The 24,364-nt window shown below is 44.1% G+C and overlaps 2 protein-coding genes across 7 annotated transcripts; one reads left to right on the top strand and one right to left on the bottom strand.

The window, feature by feature from the left end:
• Window positions 1–2,735: 2,735 nt before the first annotated feature.
• On the bottom strand, window positions 2,736–11,900 carry LOC123447928 (U-box domain-containing protein 57-like). 6 transcript variants are annotated; one of them, XM_045124657.1, is made up of 16 exons: window positions 11,754–11,899; window positions 11,536–11,658; window positions 7,574–7,696; window positions 7,390–7,431; window positions 7,171–7,259; window positions 6,973–7,081; window positions 6,811–6,879; window positions 6,624–6,728; window positions 5,087–5,171; window positions 4,879–4,983; window positions 4,668–4,772; window positions 4,457–4,561; window positions 4,117–4,238; window positions 3,341–4,048; window positions 2,983–3,179; window positions 2,736–2,868 (listed from the first exon to the last, which is right to left on the bottom strand). In XM_045124657.1, the coding sequence occupies exons 1-16, from the start codon at window positions 11,778–11,780 to the stop codon at window positions 2,853–2,855; spliced, it is 2,130 nt and encodes a 709-aa protein (XP_044980592.1). In that variant the 5' UTR covers window positions 11,781–11,899; the 3' UTR covers window positions 2,736–2,852. The 6 variants fall into 6 exon arrangements, with proteins under 6 accessions (XP_044980592.1, XP_044980591.1, XP_044980593.1 ...); XM_045124656.1 differs by having other exon boundaries at window positions 2,736–3,179; XM_045124661.1 differs by lacking the exon at window positions 2,736–2,868 and having other exon boundaries at window positions 3,048–3,179; window positions 3,874–4,048; window positions 11,754–11,900.
• A 161-nt stretch (window positions 11,901–12,061) lies between these two features.
• Window positions 12,062–14,163, top strand: LOC123447929 (proteasome subunit beta type-4-like). The gene is made up of 6 exons (XM_045124662.1): window positions 12,062–12,261; window positions 12,967–13,043; window positions 13,119–13,248; window positions 13,338–13,509; window positions 13,607–13,792; window positions 13,903–14,163. The coding sequence occupies exons 1-6, from the start codon at window positions 12,206–12,208 to the stop codon at window positions 14,014–14,016; spliced, it is 735 nt and encodes a 244-aa protein (XP_044980597.1). The 5' UTR covers window positions 12,062–12,205; the 3' UTR covers window positions 14,017–14,163.
• The last annotated feature ends 10,201 nt before the right edge of the window (window positions 14,164–24,364 follow it).

Here is a 24,364-nt window from a genome sequence, read left to right as displayed (position 1 = left end):
TAAACCAAATTACTCTCAAACTAGAGAGCAAGAAATTGGGAGATAGTATCATGTAGAGTAATAGTTCCTGTATGTGAAGCAGTTCAATTGCCTTGTGAAGTAAATATTAAAATAATTTTTCATATAGTATTGTTCCATTGGTGAAGTGAATATTGAAATGATTTATCTCGAGGAGAAACTGAAAGAATTCCAGATCTTGGTGAATGTATACCTCGGTTTGTGAGGATCTGAAGAAACCGTTTTCCCCTTCGCAAGTAGTGGAGCAAGATTTCTTATATGTGGGTGAGGGCATCAATCAAAGTTGGGACAAGGAATCTCGTCACTTTAATATACAGTTACCACATTGGACTAGGCGTGTTTATCTCGAGTATAGCTATACAGAAAAACATCTTTCTTGACCTGACATGTGAAGGTAACTTGACCCATCCTGTTTATTTTGTGAAATTTAATGTCAAAATAAGGGATGTATTCACGAGCTAGTCAATCTCCTTCCAGGAAGAATAGTAGAAAAAACTCTATGCTTAGCACTGTAGTTTTTTTGTCTATGTCAATAGAGTAATTTATCTTATTTTAATGAGAAGAAACAAACGCCTTTGCTGACCTATCAACTCCTTATGGAGATGATGGGTCGGCTGGGGTGATCTTAGCCGAGGATCAACGTTAGTATTAACACATGGCTATTGAATTCTCTGTATTTATTACTATTTATATTTTTGAGAATGTGATGATCCTCTATGTTTGATTTTGTGTGTTGTAGTGTAGTTTCTAATAGTGTATTATAATTGAGAATTGTTTAAATTTTGTACGAAGCAAGCAAAAGGAATTCACTCCCACGGAACCATGAAGCCAATGATCTATGTCAGCTAGATGTTTTAGATTTCATTTTGTACAACTCATGTCTCATGCATGCATCTTTTACCTGTACTTTTGTGAACCTCATGTATGGTCATTTTGACCCAGACACTATTGTGGGCGGAGAGCCCCTTGGACTAGGAACTTATGAGGTTCTTGTCAACGTTGTGTTTAGAAGGGATGCTACGATGCCTTTTTAATATGATGGTTTACAAATTATCGATGATGCTGTCACAAGGTCCATTCCATGGCCATCTAGCAAGGTAATCATCAACAACGTGTGTTTCGTCCACTTATTTTGAATTGTTTGATGTGTGATATATAGTGACTCATGATCACTTTGTTAGATGAAACCCTACAAACCAGGTACATCTTCCTTCTCTCACCGCTAAGGTATTTTTGAATCCTGAGCTAGTATTTATTTTTGAGCTACGAAAACAGGGGACCAGAATGAACTTAACTAGATCTTGTATGTAACAAAGTCTGCCTAGCTCACTGCCACTTCTTACATGGTGATGGTGTATAATTTTTTTGTTGGTTATTCTTTAAATTTTGCCTAAGATAATGTACATATCATAACTTACATGGTTTAGTAGAATTACTTTATTCATCTGCCCTCTGCTTGATGCACTGGAAATGTACAGTTCATAATGTACATCAATAAATTTTTATCCTTTATAGAAAAGGCATAGAAAAGGAGCAAGAAGGAACTAGGAAAATGTTAGCTCGCATCAGCTGGAGTTCTGTAATGGAGCAAAAACAATGTGTTTTTAGGTCTCATTTTGTAAACCTATATGGCATCTTGTCATGTGGGCATTTTGTGCAATGGAGCAAACAATGAATCTTGGACATGCATCTATCATTTTGTAAACCTATTGGATGATCCGGTGACTTGTGAGAAGTAATTAATACGTTATCTATATTTGGTCATGATTTAGTATTTGTCGAGTACATGCAAGTTACTGTACTTGATTGATATCATGAGATATGCAACCTAATTGATATTGTATTGTAAGGCAGATGGGAAATCAAGGATGGATATTGTATTGCTCAGCTAAACAAAATCTTGTCAAATTGTTGGTTGGCAAAACAAAACAATGTCCTATTATTGGTCAGCAAAGGCTAATGCCAGGACCAACGGAAAGTAAGTCAGTAAAAAGGCCACCATCACACAGTTGGTCGAGAAAAGATCAGGATAGAGCCAAGGGAATATCGGTCGGCATAAACAATACTGCCAAAAGTCGGTCAGGAAAGATTCAACGAAAACGCCAACTACAAGTCGGTTGGGAAAGATCCCTGCCAGTGCCATCAGAAAGTCGACCCACAATGCTCTTTATAGGCGTCAAACAATTGGTCGGAAAAGATATGTCGGTCGGGAAAAGGCTTTCCCGTTTGGACTTACCCAAATAGACGCTTTCGGTCGGCAATACTCTTTCCCAACTGACTATATGTCGGCAAAGGCGGTTTTTCCGACCAACCTGTTTGTTGGAAATGCAGTGTCGTAGTGTAATGATTTGCACAAAACACACAATGACATGTGGGGACAGTTTGTCATAGACACATTACACACTAACATACGTACATGTATATGTATACTAGCACAACTCATGTCTACGTACACATGCACACACGCGTACACTTACACACATGCAGCGCGCGCACACGTACACATGCAGCACACACAGTACACGTACACAAAAAAACACGTACACATACACACACATCACACACACTAATACACGGACCCATCTATCATTGAGACAAAGTGAGGCTTGCTAAAAATTTACAAAGTGGCCTTTGGCTTGACAAATATGCAAAGTATGTGTGCAAATATAGCAAACTTTGTAAAAAAATAATAATGGGGGCCACTTATACAAAGGCTGTTGAAGAAGGTTTTTTGACCAAGATTTGTAAAATAGCAAGTGAGTACAAATATACAAAGGCTATTGGAGATGCTCTTGTGATGCCTTTCGTTTCTCAAACGAATCCCCTTGTTCTGTCTAAAATGCAAATTCACTGCAGAAAGGGAACAAACACACTAACAAGGTTATCTAAGGTGGCCACGAGATTTACAAGACAGTATGCGGCAAATCATATCCAGGGCATCATCATAGTTTGAGGTTCAGGGACCTGACTGCCTCGGCCACTGAGGCCTGAAGGTACTCCTGGATGGAAGAACGGAGTGCGCGATTAGGGATGAGAACACGATCTGGAAGTGCCAAGTTGGTCATTGGAGACCTATTGCTCCCGCCATCAAGCCAGCGTCTTATGGCTTCCGCTTCATAGGTGAATCCATCAGATGCCATTTGAGGATCGTTCATGATCTCCTGAAATACAGAAAGTCACCACACAGACATCATCTATCTAGTCTAGAGAGGAAGAAAAGGGGGAATGATGTTGATATAAGTTGTACTACGCACATATAGAAGTTTCAGAAACATGTGTCCAGACTCCAGATTATCACAAATGCTGACAACAGGTTATTTACCTGGAGGATTGGACAAATGAAGTGGGCAGGGCATGAGGATGCAGGAGGCTTTCTGACGAGGGACTCAACAACGGTCCAAACCTCAGTCAGATGAGGCCGCATTTCCCTCGTCATTTCAACACACCTAAGGCCAAGGAGTGCTAACTGCTTGGCTTGCGTGTAAGGCCAGTCCCCGGCTGATTTATTTATCAGCAAGTGCAGGTTATCACTTTGAAATGCTTCTCTAACTTTTTTGGCGATAGCCAAAGGGGGCATTCCAGTCAAAAGGCGAAGGATAATAACACCCAGTGAGTAGACATCAGAAAGGGGTGTGAGGTCCCCAATGGTGAGGAACTCCGGATCCATGTATGGAAGCCTTGCCGTTAGGTTTGGTGGACAGCTGCCAGGCTGGAGACATAAGGTGGACATGCCAAAGTTGTAGAGCTTGCTTCTGTAGTTGGCACCGATGAGGATGTTGCAAGGCCGGAGATCGCCGTGGACCAAAGCATTAGGCTTGTGTGAATGAAGGAAGAGAAGTGTGCAGCAAACCTCACCAATGATCTGCGTACAGGTGTGCCATGATAGAGGTGGAGTGTCATCGGCACACACAATGCGGTCTTCAAGGTTTCCCTTAGGTAACCACTCGTACACAAGAGCCAAAGCTTCAGAGCACATTCCAACAAAGGTGACAATGTCTGCATGTCTCCCTCCTTGACGAAGAACAGAGACCTGCATTACTCTCATGTTAAATCACAGAATCAAAGCTAAGTACCACAATCTCAATAGGCGAAGGCTACCTCTTGTTGAAACAAACTCTCGGATTTGGACAGCTTGATTGCTACCGTAGTGTTGTTTATAATGCCTTTATACACACATCCATATTCATTTTCCTCGATCTTGCACAGATCCTTGAAATGCTCTGTTGCTTGTTCCAAACATGTAAGGCGGAACTCAAGAATAAATTAAGAATTCCTATCCCGTAATTCATCCACCTGTCGAACTGCATTATCTCGTTCATGTTTTAACTGACTACATTCTCCATTTACAAATGCAGGTTATATATTACAGCTACCAACTTACGTTTTAGAGCAACTGAAGAATGAAAAGAAAGGCGAGAGGTTTTTGCAGTTGATATACCCATGTTTGCCTCTTCTATTTGGCGGCGACCCACAGTATTCTGATTCAGTAATGCATCTATCTGTCGCACTGCATTGTCTCGTTCATCTCTCAACTGATTACACTCTGCATTAAATAAATGAAGATTACTTACTGCTGCTACCAAGCTATATTTTCGGAAAGGAAAGAATGAAAAGCAAGATAAGATAAATTTTCGCAATTATTCATCCACCTTTTTTTGCCTCTTCTATTTGAAGGCGAACTAAATCATTCTGACCCCGAAACCCGTCCACCTGTTGCATTGCATTGTCTCGTTCATGTCTCAACTGGTTACACTCTGCATTATATATGTGAAGATTACTTACTGCTGCTACCAAGCTATATTTTCGGAAAGGAAAGAATGAAAAGCAAGACAAGATGAATTTTTGCAATTATTCATCCACCTTTTTTTGCCTCTTCTATTTGAAGGCGAAATAAATCATTCTGACCCCTAAACTCATCCGCCTGTCGCATTGCACTGTCTCGTTCATGTCTCAACTGAGTACATTCTGCATTATATAATGGCATGTTATATATTGCTGTAGCAATTGATATCTTCCATCAATTGGAATGTAAAACAAGACAAAAGAAGTTCTCGCGAAGTTGATCTACCCAATTTTGCAGCTATATTAAGATCAGAAAGACGTCTGAATTCAACAATCTCCTCTTCTAGAGCACATATCTTCCTTCCTTCTTTCTACATGTCGTTACGTTAATAATGTTTTCTCGGTGGTTTACACTACAAAGTACAAGAATTATACATAAAGGGAGGTAATAAACTAGCATCATAAAATCATTAACAAAAAAATGTATGTCTTTTCTACCAGATTAGAAAGAGCCTAGACTTAGGTTTTCTCTCCCACTACTACAAGAACGGTGTGTTACTTAATCACCTGAAGCTAATCTGGATAGTAAGAATTAAGAAAAACAAAAAACAAACCAAGGAATCATAGAGTAAACTTTCAAATTTGAAAATTCTTACATATAACATTTGAATTGTTTAACATATATTCTTACAACTGAATATGACAGTATATACCACTCCCTCCGATCATACTTGTCGCTGGTTTAGTATAAAGTTGTACTAAACCAACCAAAGTTGTACTAAACCAACGCCAAGTAATATGGATCGGTTGGAGTACTATATTGACATATTTTGTACAGAAAGATTGTTTGTAAGTAACCATCCCATGGTACCAGTTTTACCCAATCCCACCTGGTTTGGTTAGGAAACTAAGAGACAATTGTTTGTCTGTATCCAGACAGAAGGTGGATACCAAATAAAATAAACAATGCAATCTTCTGAGATCAAACAAGAAATTATCTCTCCAAATCGCTCAGATAACATTGTACCACTAACCTAACTACGAAATATACTTGTCAGATGAATCGATCGGTAAGGGTTAGATACCAGGGTTCTCAGCACTCGCCACAACAGGGCCTAATCCTGTAGTGGTAAGCGAAGCTTTAAGGTTTTAGTTATGTCTTTTGACTAAATTCATTGCTTAATCCATACATAAACAAGTAAACGGTGTCCCTTTTACCAAGAACACTTGACTTGACCCTTAGGGGCATCCACAATCTGTGTGGTAGAATATGACCTTATGATGGGACTCATAAACTATGACCATAGCTGAGAAAAACATCATATTGTACATGGTAAAACAGCCAATAAGCTGTGACCTACATGGTAGACAGAGAGGTGGTTGAACGGGAGAGAGCAGAGTGAAAGGATGATATTCTAAGGTGAAATCACAGGAAGTATAAGGTCACTTTTTCTTATGACCCACTCCTACATTGCAGACGCCCTAAGAATAGAATATCAACATTCCTAACAAACCATGTCCTTCAAACCCTATTTAAACCAATCTATTCCCCAAGTCAGTAGATATACCCTTACTAACTAAGCAACCATCTAAACTTTATCCCCTTAATTCAGCAGCCATCGTTCTGTTCACGTGAATAGTAACTCCTATTGCATCATTGGGCCTTGACCCAATTCCCATTATAATACTATCCAGCAAGATTGTATGCTGAAAAGTTAAATCATAGAAGGCACAACAAGATTCAAAATTAACTGGAAATGCTATCCTGCAGCTAGCAGGAAGCCGCAATTTGAGTCTTGGAAGTAGAACACTAGAAAGGCTACCGTCAGTTCATGAACATGTTCGAGGAACAATTTAACAGTAGGGTATAAATGCTGGTTGCATGGCTTGGGTCTTTTCTGGAAGCAGATGATGTCCCCATTTTGAATCTGAAGAACGGGAGTGAGGAAAGTAAGTACTTGGGCGTAGGAGTAAGTGGAAAAGCAAAAAACATGTATAACAAAACCAGACCTGGTTGACTGTAAAGGTATGATGAATGTCTAAGGCTTCACACATCACATTTGGTTCGAATTTGACTTCCTGAATGTAAAAGTGATAAAGTAGTGAGATATGGTGCAAAATCGTATCCATCTGACATTAGGAGTAGCAGCTTGCACTTGTGCAAAACCTGACCTCATACAATTCCATTTCCTCGTCTGCACAAAAACCAGTTAAACTTCTTAGTTTTGGGAGAATATCTAAAGGCCTGGATGAAGAACTCACAAACAGTGTTCCGATATATCTGTGTGCCACATTTTCAAGAACAAGATATAACTAAGAATTCCCAATTGCTAAAAAGGACAAAATAATGAATTTTAAACAGGTGCTGACCGTAGCTGTGTTTGTTCTGGGTCATAGAACTTTAAAAACACCAATAGATATTCCTTGTTTAGATTTCGTGGAGAACAAGGATTGAGCACCTACAAGGAATTAATATTGAGGGAACTTCATGAATACAAAGATCACTGGATGGAACAAGAAAGGTCCCAAACAGCAAGGCCACAAAGAAAAGGATAGAACTAGCATGTATCTGTGGGCTTTAGGATCTACCTCCAAAAACAGCTTCACATCAGCCGAAAAAACCCTTCCGATCTACAAGAGTGATTATTTATAGTTTAGCATGTCATGAAGAAAATGGAATTATCTTTGTGCAGGAGGCAATATGAAAACACAGCATTGTTCATTTGATATCCCTCAATAGAAAGAACATAAGACGATCACATTGCATACTTACAGATAGTTTCTTTTCTTTGGAATTCAATGGCCTGCTAGGGCGGCGTGTCCCGTTTTGCCGTCGCTGGCACAACCAGAGGCGTTGAAACTTAACAGGGGTACCAAGTTCTTTTGCAAGTTCCTCCTGTGCACAGTTTAACCAATCAGTATTCTGAACTCATTATGAACCATGAGAAACAATAGGCTAGAGGAATAAATAGAGAGGCACTTTTATCTGCTTAAGCAAGTTATATCTAGAGGCAGCACAAAATCATAAGTACATCATTCCTTACAAGGAGTGAAGGTATATATCAGATGGGAACTTCAATCATCTGTATATTTTTTAAAATTAAGAAGGAAACTTTATTCCAGGGGCAAATTTAAGTTAATAAATAAATAACACAGTGAAGGCTAACAGTAAGAAGTATTTAAAAGAATGGAACTGTAGTAAGGCTTGAGTAATCCTCATGCATGGTTCTCGAACAAACCGGTATCTTGGTAGTTTTCCCACAGTTGGCACTGTCATGAAGTGTGTAGGGTACTAGGGTTGTTACTGATTAAACATCAAATGAAGTAGGGTGTCTTGGTAGTTTTCCCATCGTTGACCTTTTTTCATATAGGCAATTTTCAGCCCAGCTACCAATTAAACAAGCTCTTGTGACCTAGGAAGCATCTAGTTTGCTACATAGCATCATCACAGGAATAAATCCACTGTTGACCATTGGAAGTGATAAAGAGCAATGCTGACGTGTGTTTATTAGTGGCAAATACAAAAATATGCAATGGCAGGTGCAACATTTCTCAAACTGCTGTGGCATTTAAGCCATTCCTAAAAAGGCCTGATTAGAGTCAATGTAGCAAGCTCATGAACATTAATGTTTAATTTCTGAGCTAGAAGCTAAATAGAATTATAAAACCATGAATCCATGATATAAGAATAAGACAATTTTTTGAGGGTACTACGGCTGGCAAAAGCCGGCCTCAACCCATTTTATTAAAATTGGTGCTTTACAGAGAATATATACAAAGGTGGAGTAGAGCAGAGCATAGAGAATTTAGAGCTATGTTACATCAAGTCTTGACAACATAATACACCAATCAATTAGTAGTTGTTTGTGGTCTTCGTTGTGACATCAATTAGCCCACAGGAAGATATCATCTGGCGCACGTTGAAGGACGAATTCAAGGGATTGCACTTCATGGTTGAACACTTATGCATTTCTTCTTTTCCAGAGATTCCATAGGATAGCCAAAATAACCGTGTTCCGAACCTTGCAAAAAGGCTGAGGATTCTGAATGTCATGGATGGTGGAGCAACCTGCCGGGTTTATGAGGAGGGTGTCGAACATTTACCAAGCTTCAGAAGCGACGGAGCAGTGGAGAAGAATAAGACAATTCCTTATAATGTAGTGTTAAGCTTGCCAAGTAGTTAGCAAATATGTAGAATCTTAGCTAAGTATACTTTTGTAGCACCACCAGAAGATAAATTGATATCACCAAGCCCGAGTCATGAGTCCTCATTCGCTGCCGAACACATCGCACGTCGCCAGCCTCATCATGTTGTTGCTTGCTGACGCACGCGCTCCAACTCCACCGCCACCGCCATGGCCAAGGACATCGCACGAGGATGACCTGACGGTGCTGGAGAACCTCGTGGGCTTCAACGCCATCGCGAAGGCCAGGGACAAGATCACGCACAACCTCCTTCACTGTGGCCTGGCCGGCTCTGACTAGGGGAGGAGCGCCGCCAGGCTACGGAATACGAGGAGGAGCGCCGCCAGGCTACAAAATACGAGGAGGAGCGCCTTCGTGGACGGAGACAATTGGAAGGACGAAAAAATAATAAAAAAGATCGCGAGAAACTCGTCAGAATTTGACGGCGGGAGGTCGGCAGGGCTGCGGGGTGTCGGCGGTGGCAAGGAGGGCGGTGCCAGAGTGGATGCGGCCGAGAGGGACAGAGCGGTGGGGGAGAATGGGTGCAAATTGTTTTTACTCCACAAGTGGGCAGATGAGTATATTTACTTCCCAGAGAGGCTGCGAAATTATCCTCCTCTAACCGTTGTAGGGGATTGGTTAGAGATCCTCTAAGCAACGTGGGAATTTTGGAACTGCCGCAGTGGTTATTTTCTCAATTGACTTGCTTCGATTACGAAATAACACTTCACACGAAAATGGACTGGAATTGTTCTTTGCACACACTGAAAGTAGAGCACAAAAGCAGAGCCTGAAGTTGCTGAATTATTTGCAAGGCGCCATATACAGTAACACACAAATACTATCTTACGCAGCAGATTCTTTTTAAAAGAAAACAAAAATATGTCCATGATATATGCCAAGAGACGTCAATTGCTACTTAATTGAGAAGTCATCTTCCTCGATGCCTTATAATTGCTTACTTATATCTGAGGATTCATTCTCATTTCCTAAAATTGGTAAGGCCTGTTACAGTTTGGAGGGCCTATTATAGCGTCTCAAAAAACTACTCCCTCTGTATCTAAATAATTGTAGTTGGAGAGAACTAGTCTAGTTCTCTTGTTACGAAAAAGGGTTTCCCCCGCTTTGTATTACAAAGCAACCAACCGATACAGCCAACGATAGGTGCTGGGGTGGAAGCAGCACACTCACGCCCAAAAGAAAAGCAAAAGAAAACACAAAAGAAACAAATGCCGACACCGGTGGATCGACAAAAACGGAGAAGCCTCGCGATCTCCCACCAAGCTCCAAGACTCCGAAGCGCCGGTACCAATCAACACCTCCAAGAAGGACCGCGACGATGACGACGCTGCTGACAAGGGTTTCCTCCGGTACGCGATGAGGCGCGAGGAAGGGTAGCCCCTGAGACCCTCCAGGAAGGTTTGGCAACACCCACAGGCGCCGCCGCGTCGGTGTCGGCCAAGCCGATAGGGGTTTCCCCCGATCCCAACCTGCACCTCGAGCGCTACGGAGCCTGCCACCAAACCGACCTTCATCCTGCGTCAACACAGTCTTGAAGCCCCCACGCCGTCTCACCACGACACTGTAAGGTGAGGCCTGCACAACGACGAAAAGGACCCGGGACTAGGGATAGCAGCACCGTCGGCATGTGGGAGGGATCAACCTCCACCGCCAACGACGATCGCCGGCCGGACGCAATAGCAGGAGCATACCAGGCCCGTGGGCCCATAGGCCTGGCCGGGATCTCACAGCCCATGAAGCTCTCGCCATCGCGCTGTAGCAGGCACGCCGTCGGCGTCACCGTCTCCCGCCCAAGCTGCTCCTCCTCACCACGCATAGACGAAGCCGCGTCGAGAGTCAGCCAGTTAGGACCCAGATGGGGCCTGCAGGGCCCAGATCTAGGCCGGCCGCGACGCCAGCCACCCCGCACAACCACTCTGCCTTGCCGCCAAAGAGCAACGCCGCCACCTCGCTCGCTGCCGGCCACCACCGCCGGGTCTCCGTACCACTGCCTAGCCGAGCATCACTGCAGTCAGCACCCATCGCCTGACGACCAGGGTCACCAGGTCGCGCCGCTCCCATCCCTCGTCGTAGGGCGCCGTCGTGCGCCAGATCCGCAGCGACAGCGCGCCACACCGCCCGGCGCCCACGCTGCGCCCTAGCCGGAGAAGACGGCCCACGCCACGCCACATCCAGCAGGGAACACGAGCACCCCGCCGCCGGTGGCTCCGATCGAGCTTTGCTCTGCCGAGCCCCCCTGCAACGACAGGGGAGGGGGGAGGGGGGGGTTGGGGGCGGAGACCGGCGAGCCCCCGTCGCCTCACGGGCGGCGGCGCGGAAGGGGATATGGTTTCGAGGACTGTCCTTCTATGAGTGTGCCCCCTTCAGTCTAGTTGTCTCCAAATACAAAGGGAATAGAAACTTAGTAAGGCCGGCCGCTTAAAATCTCACAGAACGATTTTTAAAAGCAAAATTGAAGACCCCTTAACCCAAATTTGGAAAAGGATGTCGGGAGTTGGTTGAAGAAGGCAGGCAGGATGTGGATATTACCATGAAAAGGATTACGGTGGTGTCAACCGGGACCTGGAAAGCCCTCACTCTGTCGAAGTCGACGAGATCAAAATAGAAGCCCCCGCTCCCAATCTGCGACCGCAAATCTTCGTCCCTCGCCACCTGGAGGAAGAGACGAAGCCACCCAATTATCAGGATCGGTTCGGTTTACCCTCGAAGCAAAGCTGCGGGAGGAAAGGGAGCAAGAGCATACATACCCTGATAGTCCGATGATCCTGCGCCATGGCAGCGGCGGCGACGGGGAGAGCTTCCGCCAGTCTGTTGGGTGTTTTGCCTTTTTGGCCGGCGCCGCGCGCTGCGGCCGCGGATTGTTGCCGCTGAAAAGGGAAACGTACGGAATTGTGTATGGGAGAAGCAGAAGTACCTTCCAGGGAAAAAAAATAAAGAGAGAGGGAGGTAACGGGGCTGGGCCTAAGTCAGAGAGAGGGGTTCCAATGGGCCTAAATGATAGCCCAGCCCGTTTAATATTTCCGGTGTCCCACGGGCCACGGGTCCGATCCAGCCGCCTGCTTCGACCTGTCTTCTCTTCTTCACGAGGAAGAAAGGATACAGAGGGAGCGAGACCACCATCCCCAGCCCCAGCCCCAGCCGAGCCGAGGTCTTCCTCCGACGAGCGAAACAAAGCCGCATCAACCCCCCACGCGAACCGATGGACGCGGGCGCGGCGGCGGCGGCCGTTGGAGGGGACGGAACGCAGAGGACACTGTAAGCACCCCCACTCCCACCCCCGATTCCTCCGATCTGGTTTCCCCCTTGCTTGTCTGTCTGTTCCGGTGCTCGCGTCGCCTGGCAGTGGGTTGCGATCCGGAGGCTCGACTACGAGGCGCCCGGTCAGGCGGCCGGGCGGATCTAGCTAGGGGTGAGGGAGGAAACTAGGGTTTTGCCGGTGGCGATGCGATTTAGAATGCGATGTGGGACGGCGCGTTATCCGTGAGAATCTGCTAGCGGAGCTTGCTCTGTGGAGCTTCTTATGCATTGACAGTATGGATGAATTTCTTGGTGGTGTTGATGTACACGCCTCTAGTTAGTCTCAGCTCATGACGAACCAGCCCAACAGTTGCAAATGCTTTTTACATACATTTATTTTTGTGAACTTGTTTCCACAGCTTGTTGTCTGAAATTTTTACCTTGATAGAATGGATCAATTTTTTGGTGTTAGTATATATAGAAGCTTCTCATTTGTCTCAGCTTATGTTAACTAGCCCAACAGATATAATAGCCTTCTGTGATTGTAGAAGATGGTCATAACAATTGTGTGCATGCTAATTGTTTTATTTTGCGAAATACCTTCATTATCCAAGTTGTCTCATAGTGTGCAACTGCAACTTTTTTCCTGGTGCCATGTTTTGTGTCTTTCAGTAAATTTGTATATGCACGTGATTAACTCTTGATGCCTTATTGCATCATCAGGAACCCTTATGTGACTGGTAACTCGGTGATTGCAATGAAATACAAGGATGGTGTGATCATGGCATGTGATACTGGAGGTTAGTTGCCACTTCTTCTGCACAGGTAAATGTAGCTCCAGTGGCATGGAAGTCATTATGTACTTTCTTGTGCAGCCTCTTATGGGTCAACCTTGCGATACAAGAGTGTGGAGCGTATCAAGGAGGTTGGAAAGCATAGCCTTATTGGAGGGAGTGGGGAGTTCAGTGATTTCCAGGAGATTTTGCGCTATCTGGATGAATTAACGTAAGTTGCCTTTGGTGGTGGTTAGCTCATGTTTTCCTTCTCTCTGCTATGTAAAATCCATTGACATGTTCATCTCTCTTCCTTTTCAGTTTGAACGATCATATGTGGGATGATGGGAACTCATTGGGCCCCAAGGAAATCCATGCCTACCTGACAAGAGTAATGTACAACAGGCGCAATAAGTTTGACCCTCTATGGAACTCCCTGGTGCTTGGTGGAGTGAAAAAGGGCCCAAAGGGCGATGAGAAGTATCTTGGCATGGTATATTATTCGTTCAAAAGAACAGTACTGTTCCTTTTACTGCTGCCGCCTGCCGGTTTGTCAGCATTTTATCTTATGCCTATTTTTTGGTGTTTAGGTTAACATGATTGGTACACACTTTGAGGAGAATCACATTGCCACTGGATTTGGGAACCATATGGCAATCCCAATCCTTCGTGGTGAATGGCGTGAGGACATGACTTTTGAAGAAGCTGTTAAGCTCATTGAGAAGTGCTTGCTTGTCCTGCTGTACCGTGACCGATCATCTATCAACAAATTCCAGGTTACAGCTTGTCATTCTTATTAGTGAACTCACGAACGCCTAGTAGAAAGTTTGCCAGATTACGGCTTGCAGCTACTGAATTGTTGTAACGTTATGGTTTTGCACGACAGATTGCCAAGATCACGACCGAGGGATCGACCATCTACCCACCGTATGCCCTGAAGACCAACTGGGGGTTTGCTGCCTTTGAGAACCCGTCCAAGGGTGCTGTAGGAACATGGTAGGCCATGAGCTAGGAAACGAAGCAAACTGTGCTGCTGAAACAGTTTCAGCCCTCGTGAGCGTTTGATCCGAATACGACTGAACTCCACATTTGCTCTGTATGACATGTTTATAATTTGACTTAAAGTCTTGTGAACGTTTAAGGTAAATCTTGTCTTGTATGATGATGCCTCTTCACTCTAGGTCAACCTGGAGTGCTGGCCGAGGGTGCCTGCTCGCAAAGACGTGCTCCCTTTGACTTGTTTTGGCTGCCCTTTCATAGTCGAAACCTGTTCATTTTTCTCTTGAAGATAATTTTTTTCGTGTCGTTTGTCGGTCCTTGGCTTGTTGCACCGTTCACCCAAGATCACCATGGTGGCAGAAGTAACGATTCATGACGGCATTTACAATCTGGAGCAACAGTTTGGACCCCTCGACAGGAGCAACAAAAGATAGTGTAGTTGGTCGATGTGGTGCTGAATGTGGTGTAAGCTTTTGGATCTAGTAACTACGTGCGTGTGTGCTCTTTCTTAATTCCATCTTTCTCATGCTTCCTTAATTTGTTGGTGTGTGTGTGAGGTCGTTGTCTCTAAGTGTTATCGTTTGTGTTGGTAAGGAGGTGGTGCATTACATATGACGATGTATTTTTTTTTTTTTGCGAGGTCATATGATGTGTGAGATAGACCATTGCCGTGGTGTTCTCTTCTGAGTAACATCTACCGTCTTGCTCAAAAAAAGTAAGAAAAGGGGTACTGTAAAATCTACCGTCAAATTGGATGATCCTTAGCCGACTATCGTGGAACACAGGAACAGATGCTGAAAATTAAAATCACAGCAGAACTTGCTACTCAAAACGGACTCAGAATTTCAGAGAAGGCATGGACAGCAGGCACAGCACCACCCCAGGGTTGTTCCACTATTTTTCTTGTTCCAAGAGACAAAATAATGTACACAGAGAAAACTGCCCGGCGTTAAAATTGTCGTTGTTGAGAGGGGTGAGTATATGCATGGATTTAAACATCTGTGATTGTACTATGTTTAGAAAAAAAATGTCGTTCTCAACAAATGCCTAACATCTATCTTCTATAGTCCTTGTTGATTTCTTTACCTCCCAACTCTATTGCGCCTTCCATCATACGGGAGTAGAGCCTCTCGAGCAGCGGCATCCCGTAGCCTGCAGTGACGGCTAACGGCTGTTATAGCATGTTGCCGCTGGAAGACATGGCAGCATCTTCGCGAGTGTTTGGTTGAGCTTTTACTTGGCCTTTTTTATTTTGGCTAAGGGCATGAGCTATGGAGCAGTTAAATTCATCCGCGGTTATTGTATTTGATCGGGAAATTCAGTTTGACCACTCGACTGCCGAATGCCTAAATTAGGATTCTTAATGTCACATCAATGAACATCGTTGGTCACCACACATGCTGTATCAGTATATCTAACACACGTGGCACATCATTTGACCCTTTGACCAGCCACGCAAGCTAGGCATGGGTTCTTCTCTCGCCAGTTGATTTGGGAGGCTAATTTGTAAATTTTGTGTCGTGGTGGCTGCATAATAAAGCTCCTATTTTATGCACTGTTCCTTCTTTGTTGCGCTCGAGGCGGGGAGACCATTGGTTTTCCTCTCATTGGGAAGCGGTGACCGGAGGCGGAGGTGATCGGAGGTTTCTCCTCTCGTCGGGAGGCGGTGATCGGAGACGGAAGTGATCGAAGCCTTCTCCTCTCATCGGGAGCGAGGCTTTGGGAGGTCGTGTCGTCGACAGAAAGGGCGCCGCGCGGTTACTTTGGCGATGGCACCTGTTCATCGCCCGGAGCACTTGCTTCACTTCATCACTAGTATCAGACATAGCACATCCAGAAGCACAACTACTACCACAACTATCTTCAACAGAAGTATAATCTGCCTGCCAACCTGCAACAACGATGCATTCATCCTCTCCTCAGAGCATGAACCGCTAAATCGTATTGCCATTTTCTCTCTAGCTCTTCTCTGTTCATTGTGTCGCTCCAGCTCTTCTCTCCTGTCTTCAGAGCACCCAATTGCATCCACAACATTATCTCTAGTGAGAAACATCTTCTTTACCAAGAAAGCAACATACTCCCTCTCCCAATGCTAGAAATTGCATCCATTCTGTCAAAATGAATGCAAAATCAAAGACCAAATGTGGCAAACCCCTAGATTTTGCAGAACAACCGAGACCATATGCGAAAGAACTTACACCATGGGCGGGGCAGCGGTAGTACACCTATTCAGGGTGATCCTTAGTGTTGCAAACATGCTTCTTCACCACGCACCCCCCCCGGCAGTCGATGAGGGGGATGAATGGACCTCTGCGGCCATGAGAAGAGCGGAATGAGCTCGATGTAGACATGCTTGCAGAAGCGGCGACGCCGTCGGTGAGCGGTGTTGGGCGGGTGACGGTAGTAGTGCTCTACGGGCGACAGATTGGATTGCCGGCGACGAAAGAGGAATACTACTGGGATTTGGACAAAGATGACAGAGTTTTTTTTTTAATAAAATGAAGGTTTCGCAAATTAGCACCCCAAATCAACGGGCGAGAGAAAAATAACCCCTGCCTAGCTTGTGTGGCTGGTCAAAGGGTCAAACGATGCGCCACGTGTGCCAAATACGCCGATACAACGTGTGCGGTGACCAGCGTTATTCATTGATGTGACATTAAGCACCGTAATTATGGTATTCCGCAGTCTAGTGATCAAAATGAATTTCCTGATCAAATAGTGACAATGGGTGAATTCACTAGAATGGTATGGTCTTAAGTTGTCCACATAGTTAAAGTTAAATGAAGCTATTGGTTTGTATCACACTCACCCAATACAGGCTACTCCCTGTCACCATCTTTTGCTCTTTTTCCGTTTCCCCTCTTTTCCAACGCATGTGACCTCCCCTCCTTGTAAGAAATCCTTCTCTCTCTCCCGCCTTTTTAGCTGAGGATGTAGCCTCTTCTGCAAGATCCCTTTTTGGTTTCCAGGCTATAGATTTTTTGCCAACGCATCATTTGAGCTGAGCTCGCACATGGGGCATCACCAATTGAGGCAACACATTGGTCATGCCCTTATAAGCCAAAAGGCACCTAACCATGGGCCCGGGAGGAGAACCAGGTATTAGGGGTGCTTCACTCAACAACCGGTGCTCTGTTAGGGTCTTTCAAAGCGCCATTGAACTTGGACCTTTTGGAGATTCTTATGAGATAGTCGACTTTGACAAATCTACATCACATGCCAAGGTGGAGCCAAAGTGTAAGGCTTTCATGTGGCTTTTCCTCCACAAGAAAGCCCCTATATATGGCGGACCGCCTCTCCATTCGAGAGTTGCTACACGATGACGTTTGCAAGCTTTGCCTCACCGGATTTAGAACAAATGATCACCTCACACATGAGAGTGCGTCTTCTCTCGTGGTGTTTAGGGCATCGTCTCATCTTGGCTATCCATACCTCATGGATTCGCGTACATGCTTTCCAGTCTCGAGAAATAATGGAACTCAAACATTAGCAACAAGGACGCGGCCTCGCGCAAGTGTTTCGAGCAATCGATCATGTGTGTGTCATGTGGAATGTTTGGAAGGAGGGAGATAGACAGATTTTCAACAATTGCTCACAATCCATGGTTGATATTGCTTATCCTGCCATAGAGAGTAATTATAAAACCACCATAATTATGGCGCATTAGTAGTTTACCAATAAAATTAGACAAAAAGACACCACACACAACGCTAGAGTTTTACATAATGCACTAAACGAGCATTGAGAGCAACTCCAACCACGCGACCCATTTCGTCCACGCGTGTCCGCTGGGTTGCCGCGGACAGAAAACACCGCCCAAGGCGTCAATCCAAATGGATGTGCATCCGCTTTTTGTCTGCCCGTGACCCATTCCAGGCTCAAATTTGGGCCATATTTGCGTCGGCACATACACGAAACGGACGCCCGCGTCGCGTGCCCTCCTCTTCCCCCTGGTCCGCTAGTTGGTGGCACATACGCCATTCTCCTCTTCTCCCTTCCCCTCCAATGCTCCCACCCGCCCCGCCTCCCACTCCTACCGCCCACTTTCGCTGTCACCGCCAGCCAACCGGCCGTAGACTGAGCCCTCCCGACAGCCTCATCTCCCACTGCCACCGTCCCCTCCGCCCAGCTCTGCTACTTTGTCTCGGTGGGACACGAGGCTCCTCACCGACCGGATTTGCCCAAGACACCCGCAAGCTCTTCGACGATCTTCCCGCAAGGTACAAATCGATTCCACCGATGATTTTTTCTTCTACAACGTTATTCATGATTCTGATGATTCTTCATCCGACGACGAGGAGATCATGGCAGCTACATTGGTCGTCCATGACAACCTTAGTATGGAGTGGCCGCAGTTTAAGGGCTCCATACCGTGGCACACGTTGGCGCTGAATCGCAACCGGGAGAGTGGTCATTTCCTACTCTGGAAGGACTACTTCGAGACTCCAAACCCACTCTTCATACATCACATGTTTCAACACCATTTTTGTATGGCTAGGCATGTATTCAACCATATTCGGGGGGGGGGGGAGGGGTCGAGTACAATAACTATTTTGAGTGCAAGAGGGATGGCCTTGTAAAGATTGGCTTCTCCTCTTATCAAAAATGCACTGCTGCCATTCAGATGCTTGCATACAAAGTTGTCGGTGATCTCATTAATGAGTACGTCTAAATGAGTGAGTCGACATGTCTTGAGTCCATGTATAGGTTTTGCAAAGCTGTCATGGCTGTGTTTGGAACGAAGTACTTGAGAGAGCCAATTGCTGCTGATACAACACGGTTGCTGGCGATGAATGATAGCAGGGGCGACTAGTCTACTAGAGGCCTACTAGGGACAGTGTGTTGTCTATGTATCCACACATGTATATGATTTTTCATTCAATAGAATTCTAGCATGGATAATAAACTATTATCTTGAACAAGGAAATATAATAATAACTATTTTATTATTGCCTCTAGGGCATATTTCCAACAGTCTCCCACTTGCACTAGAGTCAATAATCTAGCTCACATCACTATGTGATTTATATGTAACGAATCTAACACCCATACAATTCTGGTGTTGATCATGTTTTGCTCGTGGAAGAGGCTTAGTCAACGGGTCTGCAACATTCAGATCTGTGTGCACTTTGCAAATATTTATGTCCTCCTCTTTGATGTAATCGCGGATGGAATTGGAGCGTCGCTTTATGTGTCTACTCCTCTTGTGAAACCTTGGTTCTTTGGCTAGAGCAATGGCACCAATGTTGTCACAAAGCAGAGTCATTGGATCTAGTGCACTCGGCACAACTCCAAGATATGTAATGAACTGCTTCATCCACACACCTTCTTTAGCCACCTTTGCGGCAGCTATGTACTCCGCTTCGCATGTAGAATCAGCTACCCCACTTTGCTTGGAACTGCACCAGCTTACCGCACCCCCATTAAGAATGAATATGTACCCGGTTTGCGATTAGAGTCATCCGGATCAGTGTCAAAGCTTGCATCGGTGTAACCCTTTATGACGAGCTCTTTGTCACCTCCATAAATGAGAAACATGCCCTTAGTCCTTTTCAGGTACTTCAGAATATTCTTGACTGTTGTCCGATGCTCCATTCCTGGATTACTTTGAAACCTTCCTGCCATACTTATGGCAAGGCCGACATCAGGTCTTGTGCACAACATTGCATACATGATAGAGCCTATGGCTGAAGCATAGGGGACGACACTCATCTTTTCTATATCTTTTGCAGTTACTGGGCATTGAGTCTTACTCAACTTCACACCTTGTAGCACATGCAAGAACCCTTTCTTGGACTATTCCATTTTGAACTTCTTTAAAAAAAATTCAAGGTATGTGCTCTGTGAAAGTCCTATTAAACATCTTGATCTATCTCTATAGATCTTGATGCCTAATATGTAAGCAGCTTCTCCTAGGTCCTTCATTGAAAAAAATTTATTCAAATAATCCTTTACGCTTCCCAAAAGGTCTATATTGAGTCAGCAATATCTCATTCACATATAATATTAGAAATGTTATAGAGCTCCCACTCACTTTCTTGTAAATATACGCTTCTCCATAAACTTGTATAAACCCAAACGCCTTGATCACCTCATCAAAGCGTTGATTCCAACTTCGAGATGCTTGCACGAGTCCATAAATGGATCGCTGGAGTTTGCATACTTTGTCAGCATTCTATGGATCAAAAAAACCTTTTGGTTGCATCATATACAACTCTTCATTAAGGAAACCGTTAAGGAACGTTGTTTTGACATCCATCTGCCAAATTTCATAATCGTAAAATGTAGCTATTGCTAACATGATTCTAACGGACTTAAGCATCGCTACGGGTTAGAAAGTCTCATCGTAGTCAACTCCTTGAACTTGTGAAAAACCCTTTGCCACAAGTCGAGATTTATAGACGGTGCATTACTGTCCGTGTCCGTCTTCTTCTTAAAGATCCATTTTGTTCTGAATGGCCTTTCGCCCTTTAGGTAATACTTTCAAAGTCCATAGTTTGTTTTTATACATGGATCCTATCTCGGATTTCATGGCCTCTAACCATTTGTCGGAATCCAGGCCCATCATTGCTTCTCCATAGCTCGTAGATTCATCGTTGTCTAACAACATGATTGATAAAACAGGGTTGTTGTACCACTCAGGAGCAGTATGTGCCCTTGTCGACCTACGAGGTTCGATAGCAACTTGATCTGAAGTTTCATGATCATCATCATTAGCTTCCTATTCAACTGATGTAGCTTCCACAGAAACATCTTTCTGTGTTGCGCTACTCTCTGGCTGAAGTAAAGGTTCTATAACCTCATCAAGTTCTATCTGCCTCCCACTCAATTCTTTCGAGAGAAACTCTTTCTTAAGAAAAGCTCCATTTTTAGCAACAAACGCTATGCCTTCGGATCTGAGATAAAAGGTATACCCAACTGTCTCTTTTGGGTATCCTGTGAGGATGCACTTTTCTGCTTTGGGTTCCAGCTTTTTAGGCTGAAGCTCTTTAACATAAGCATCACATCCCCAAATTTAAGAAACGACAACTTTGGCTTCTTGCCAAACCATAGTTTATATGTCGTCGTCTCAACGTATTTTGATGGTGCCCTATTTAAAGTGAATGCAGCTGTCTCTAATGCATAATCCCAAAACGATAACGACAAATCGGTAAGAGACATCATAGAATGAACCATATATAATAAAGTGTTATTACGATGTTCGGACACACCATTACGCTGTGGTGTTCGAGGTGGTGTCAACTGTGAAGCAATTCCACATTGTCTTAAGTGAGTGCCAAACTCATAACTCGGATATTCACCTCCTCGATCAGATCACAGGAATTTGATCTTCTTGTTATGATGATTCTCAACTTCACCCTAAAATTGCTTGAACTTTTCAAACGTTTCAAACTTGTGTTTCATCAAGTAAATATAACCATATCTACTCAAATCATCTATGAAGGTGAGAAAATAACGATAACCACCGCACGCCTCTATGCTCATTGGTCCGCACATCAGTATGTATGATCTCCAACAAGTCACTTGCACGCTCCATTGTTCCGGAGAACGGAGTCTTAGCCATCTTGCCCATGAGGCATGGTTCACATGTGTCAAGTGATTTAAAATCAAGTGACTCCAAAAGTCCATCAACATGGAGTTTCTTCATGCGTTTTATACCAATATGACCTAAGCGGCAGTGCCACAAGAAAGTGGTTCTATCATTATCAACTCTACATCTTTTGGCATCAGTGTTATGTATATGTGTGTCATCACTATCGAGATTCAATATGAACAAACCCCTTACATTGGGTGCGTGACCATAAAAGATATTACTCATATAAATAGAACAACCATTATTCTCTGACTTAAATGAGTAATCGTCTCGCAATAAACAAGATCCAGATATAATGTTCATGCTTAACGCAGGCACTAAATAACAATTATTCAGGTTCATGACTGATCCCGATGGTAACCGAAGTGAGAGCGTGCCGACGGCGGTCGCATCAACCTTGGAACCATTTTCCACGCGCATTGTCACTTCATCCTTCGCCAACCTTAATCTATTCCGTAGTTCCTTCTTTGAGATGCAAAATATGAGCAACCGAATCAGTATCAAATACCCAAACACTACAATGAGAGCTGGTGAGGTACACATCAATAACATGTATATCAAATATACCTTGTTTGGCATTGGTCGCCTTCTTATCGGCGAGATACTTGGGGCAGTTCCGCTTTCAGTGACCAGTCCCCTTGCAATGAAAGCACTCAATTTCCATCTTAGGTCCAGCCTTGGGTTTCTTCGTGGGAGGAGCAACTGTTTTGCCACTCTTCTTGGAGTTACCCTTCTTGTCTTTGCCGTTGTTCTTGAAACTAGTGATTTTTGTTGACCATCAACACTTGATGTTCTCTCTAGATTTCTGACTCAGCGACTTTCAGCATAGCAAAACAGCTCGGCGATTGACTTATTCATCCCTTGCGTGTTTTAGTTCAACACATTGCCTTTATATCTAGGTGGCAATGATTGAAGAACTGTGTCAGTGATTGCCTCTGGCGGGAGAACAATTCCCAATTCAGCGAGACGGTTAGAGTACCCAAACATTCTGAGTATGTGTTCACTGACAGGCCCGTTCTCCTCCATTTTGCAAGCATATAACTTATCGGAGGTTTCATACCTCTCGATCCGGGCGTTCTTCTCAAAGATAAACTTCAAATTGTGGAACACCTCATAGGCTCCCTGACGTTTAAAACGTCTTTGAAGTCCTGGTTCTAAGCCATACAAAATTCCACATTAAACTACTCAGTAGTCATCCAGACACGATTGCTAGATGTTCATATCATCTTGGGTCATCGGTTGGGGTGGCATGTCACCTAACGGTGCATCAAGGACATAAGCCTTTTGAGAAACTGTGACAACAAGTCTCAGATTTCGGGCCAAGTCTACAAAGTTACTTCCATTATCTTTCAGCTTGGCTTTCTCTAGGAACGCATTAAAATTCAAGGGTGCTACTACGCGAGCCATTGATCTACAACATAAATTTGCAAAGATTACTTAGACTATTGTTCAAGATACTGAGTTTAGTTAATCATATTACTAATAAACTCCCACTCAAATTGACATCCGTCTAGTCATTCGAGTGACACATGATCCAAATTCACTAACTCAAGTCCAATCATCACGTGAGTTGAGTTGGCTTTAATGGTGAACATCTCTATGTTGATCATATTTACTATATGACTCATGTTTGACCTTCCGGTCTCTTGTGTTCCGAGGCCATGTCTGTACATGCTAGGCTCGTCAAGTTTAACCCGAGTGCTCCGCGTGTGCAAAACTTTCTTGCACCCGTTGTATGTGAACGTAGAGTGTATCACACCCGATCATCACGTGGCGTCTCGAAACGACGAACTTTTGCAATGGTGCACACTCGGGGAGAACACAGTTTTACCTTGAAATTTTAGTGAGGGATCACCTTATAATGCTACCATCGTCGTAAGCAAAATAAGGTGCATAAAAGGATTAACATCACATGCAAATCATAAGTGACATGATATGGCCATCATCTTGTGCTTTTGATCTTCATCTCCAAAGCATCGACATGATCTCCATCGTCACTAGCGCCACACCATGATATCCATCATTGTGCTGCCATCGAGGTTGTCATGCACACTATGCTATTACTACTAAAGCTACTGAACTAGCGATAAAGCAAAGCATCACCAAGCGCAAAATAATTAAAGACAACCCTATGGCTCCTGCCGGTTGCCGTAGCATCGATGTGCAAGTCGATATTTAACTATTACAACATGACCATCTGATACATCAAATATATCATATCATGTCTTTGGCCATATCATATCACAACATACCTTGCAAAAACAAGTTAGACGTCCTCTAATTTGTTGTTGCATGTTTTACGTGGCTGCTATGGGTATCTAGCATGATTGCATCTTACTTACGCAAAACCAGAACAGTGATATACAAGTTGCTATTTAACCTTCTCCAAGGATCGACATTGTCAAATCTGATTCAATTGAAGTAGGAGAAACAGACACCCGCCAGCCATCTTTATGCAACAAGTTGCATGTTAGTCGATGAAATCGGTCTCTCGTAAGCGTACGAGTAATGTTAGTCCGGGCCGCTTCATCCAACAATACCGCCGAATCAAGAAAAGACTAAGGAGGGAAGCAATCTGAATATCAACGCCCACAAACTCCTTTGTGTTGTACTCGAGATGTCATCTACGCATAAACCTAGATCATGATGCCATTGTTGGAGAATGTTGCATGGGAAACAAAAAAAATTCCTACGCACACATAAGATCTATCCATGGTGATGACCATCTACGAGATGAGAGATAGGATCCACATAC

This window comes from Hordeum vulgare, chromosome 4H, assembly GCF_904849725.1.
Source record: "Hordeum vulgare subsp. vulgare chromosome 4H, MorexV3_pseudomolecules_assembly, whole genome shotgun sequence".
In the NCBI taxonomy this organism is placed as follows: domain Eukaryota; kingdom Viridiplantae; phylum Streptophyta; class Magnoliopsida; order Poales; family Poaceae; genus Hordeum; species Hordeum vulgare.
Note: the sequence above shows the minus strand (reverse complement) of the source record. Positions and strands in the feature narration are given on the sequence as shown.

Coding starts and splice junctions, on each gene's coding strand:
- LOC123447928 (XM_045124656.1), bottom strand. CDS start 11,780: ATGGCGCAGGATCATCGGACTATCAGG. Junction 11,659..11,753: donor AGGATCATCGGACTATCAGG/GTATGTATGCTC, acceptor CTCTTCCTCCAG/GTGGCGAGGGACGAAGATTT. Junction 4,773..4,878: donor AATAGAAGAGGCAAAAAAAG/GTGGATGAATAA, acceptor TATATAATGCAG/AGTGTAACCAGTTGAGACAT.
- LOC123447929 (XM_045124662.1), top strand. CDS start 12,206: ATGGACGCGGGCGCGGCGGCGGCGGCCGTTGGAGGGGACGGAACGCAG. Junction 12,262..12,966: donor GACGGAACGCAGAGGACACT/GTAAGCACCCCC, acceptor TTGCATCATCAG/GAACCCTTATGTGACTGGTA. Junction 13,793..13,902: donor CATCTATCAACAAATTCCAG/GTTACAGCTTGT, acceptor TTTGCACGACAG/ATTGCCAAGATCACGACCGA.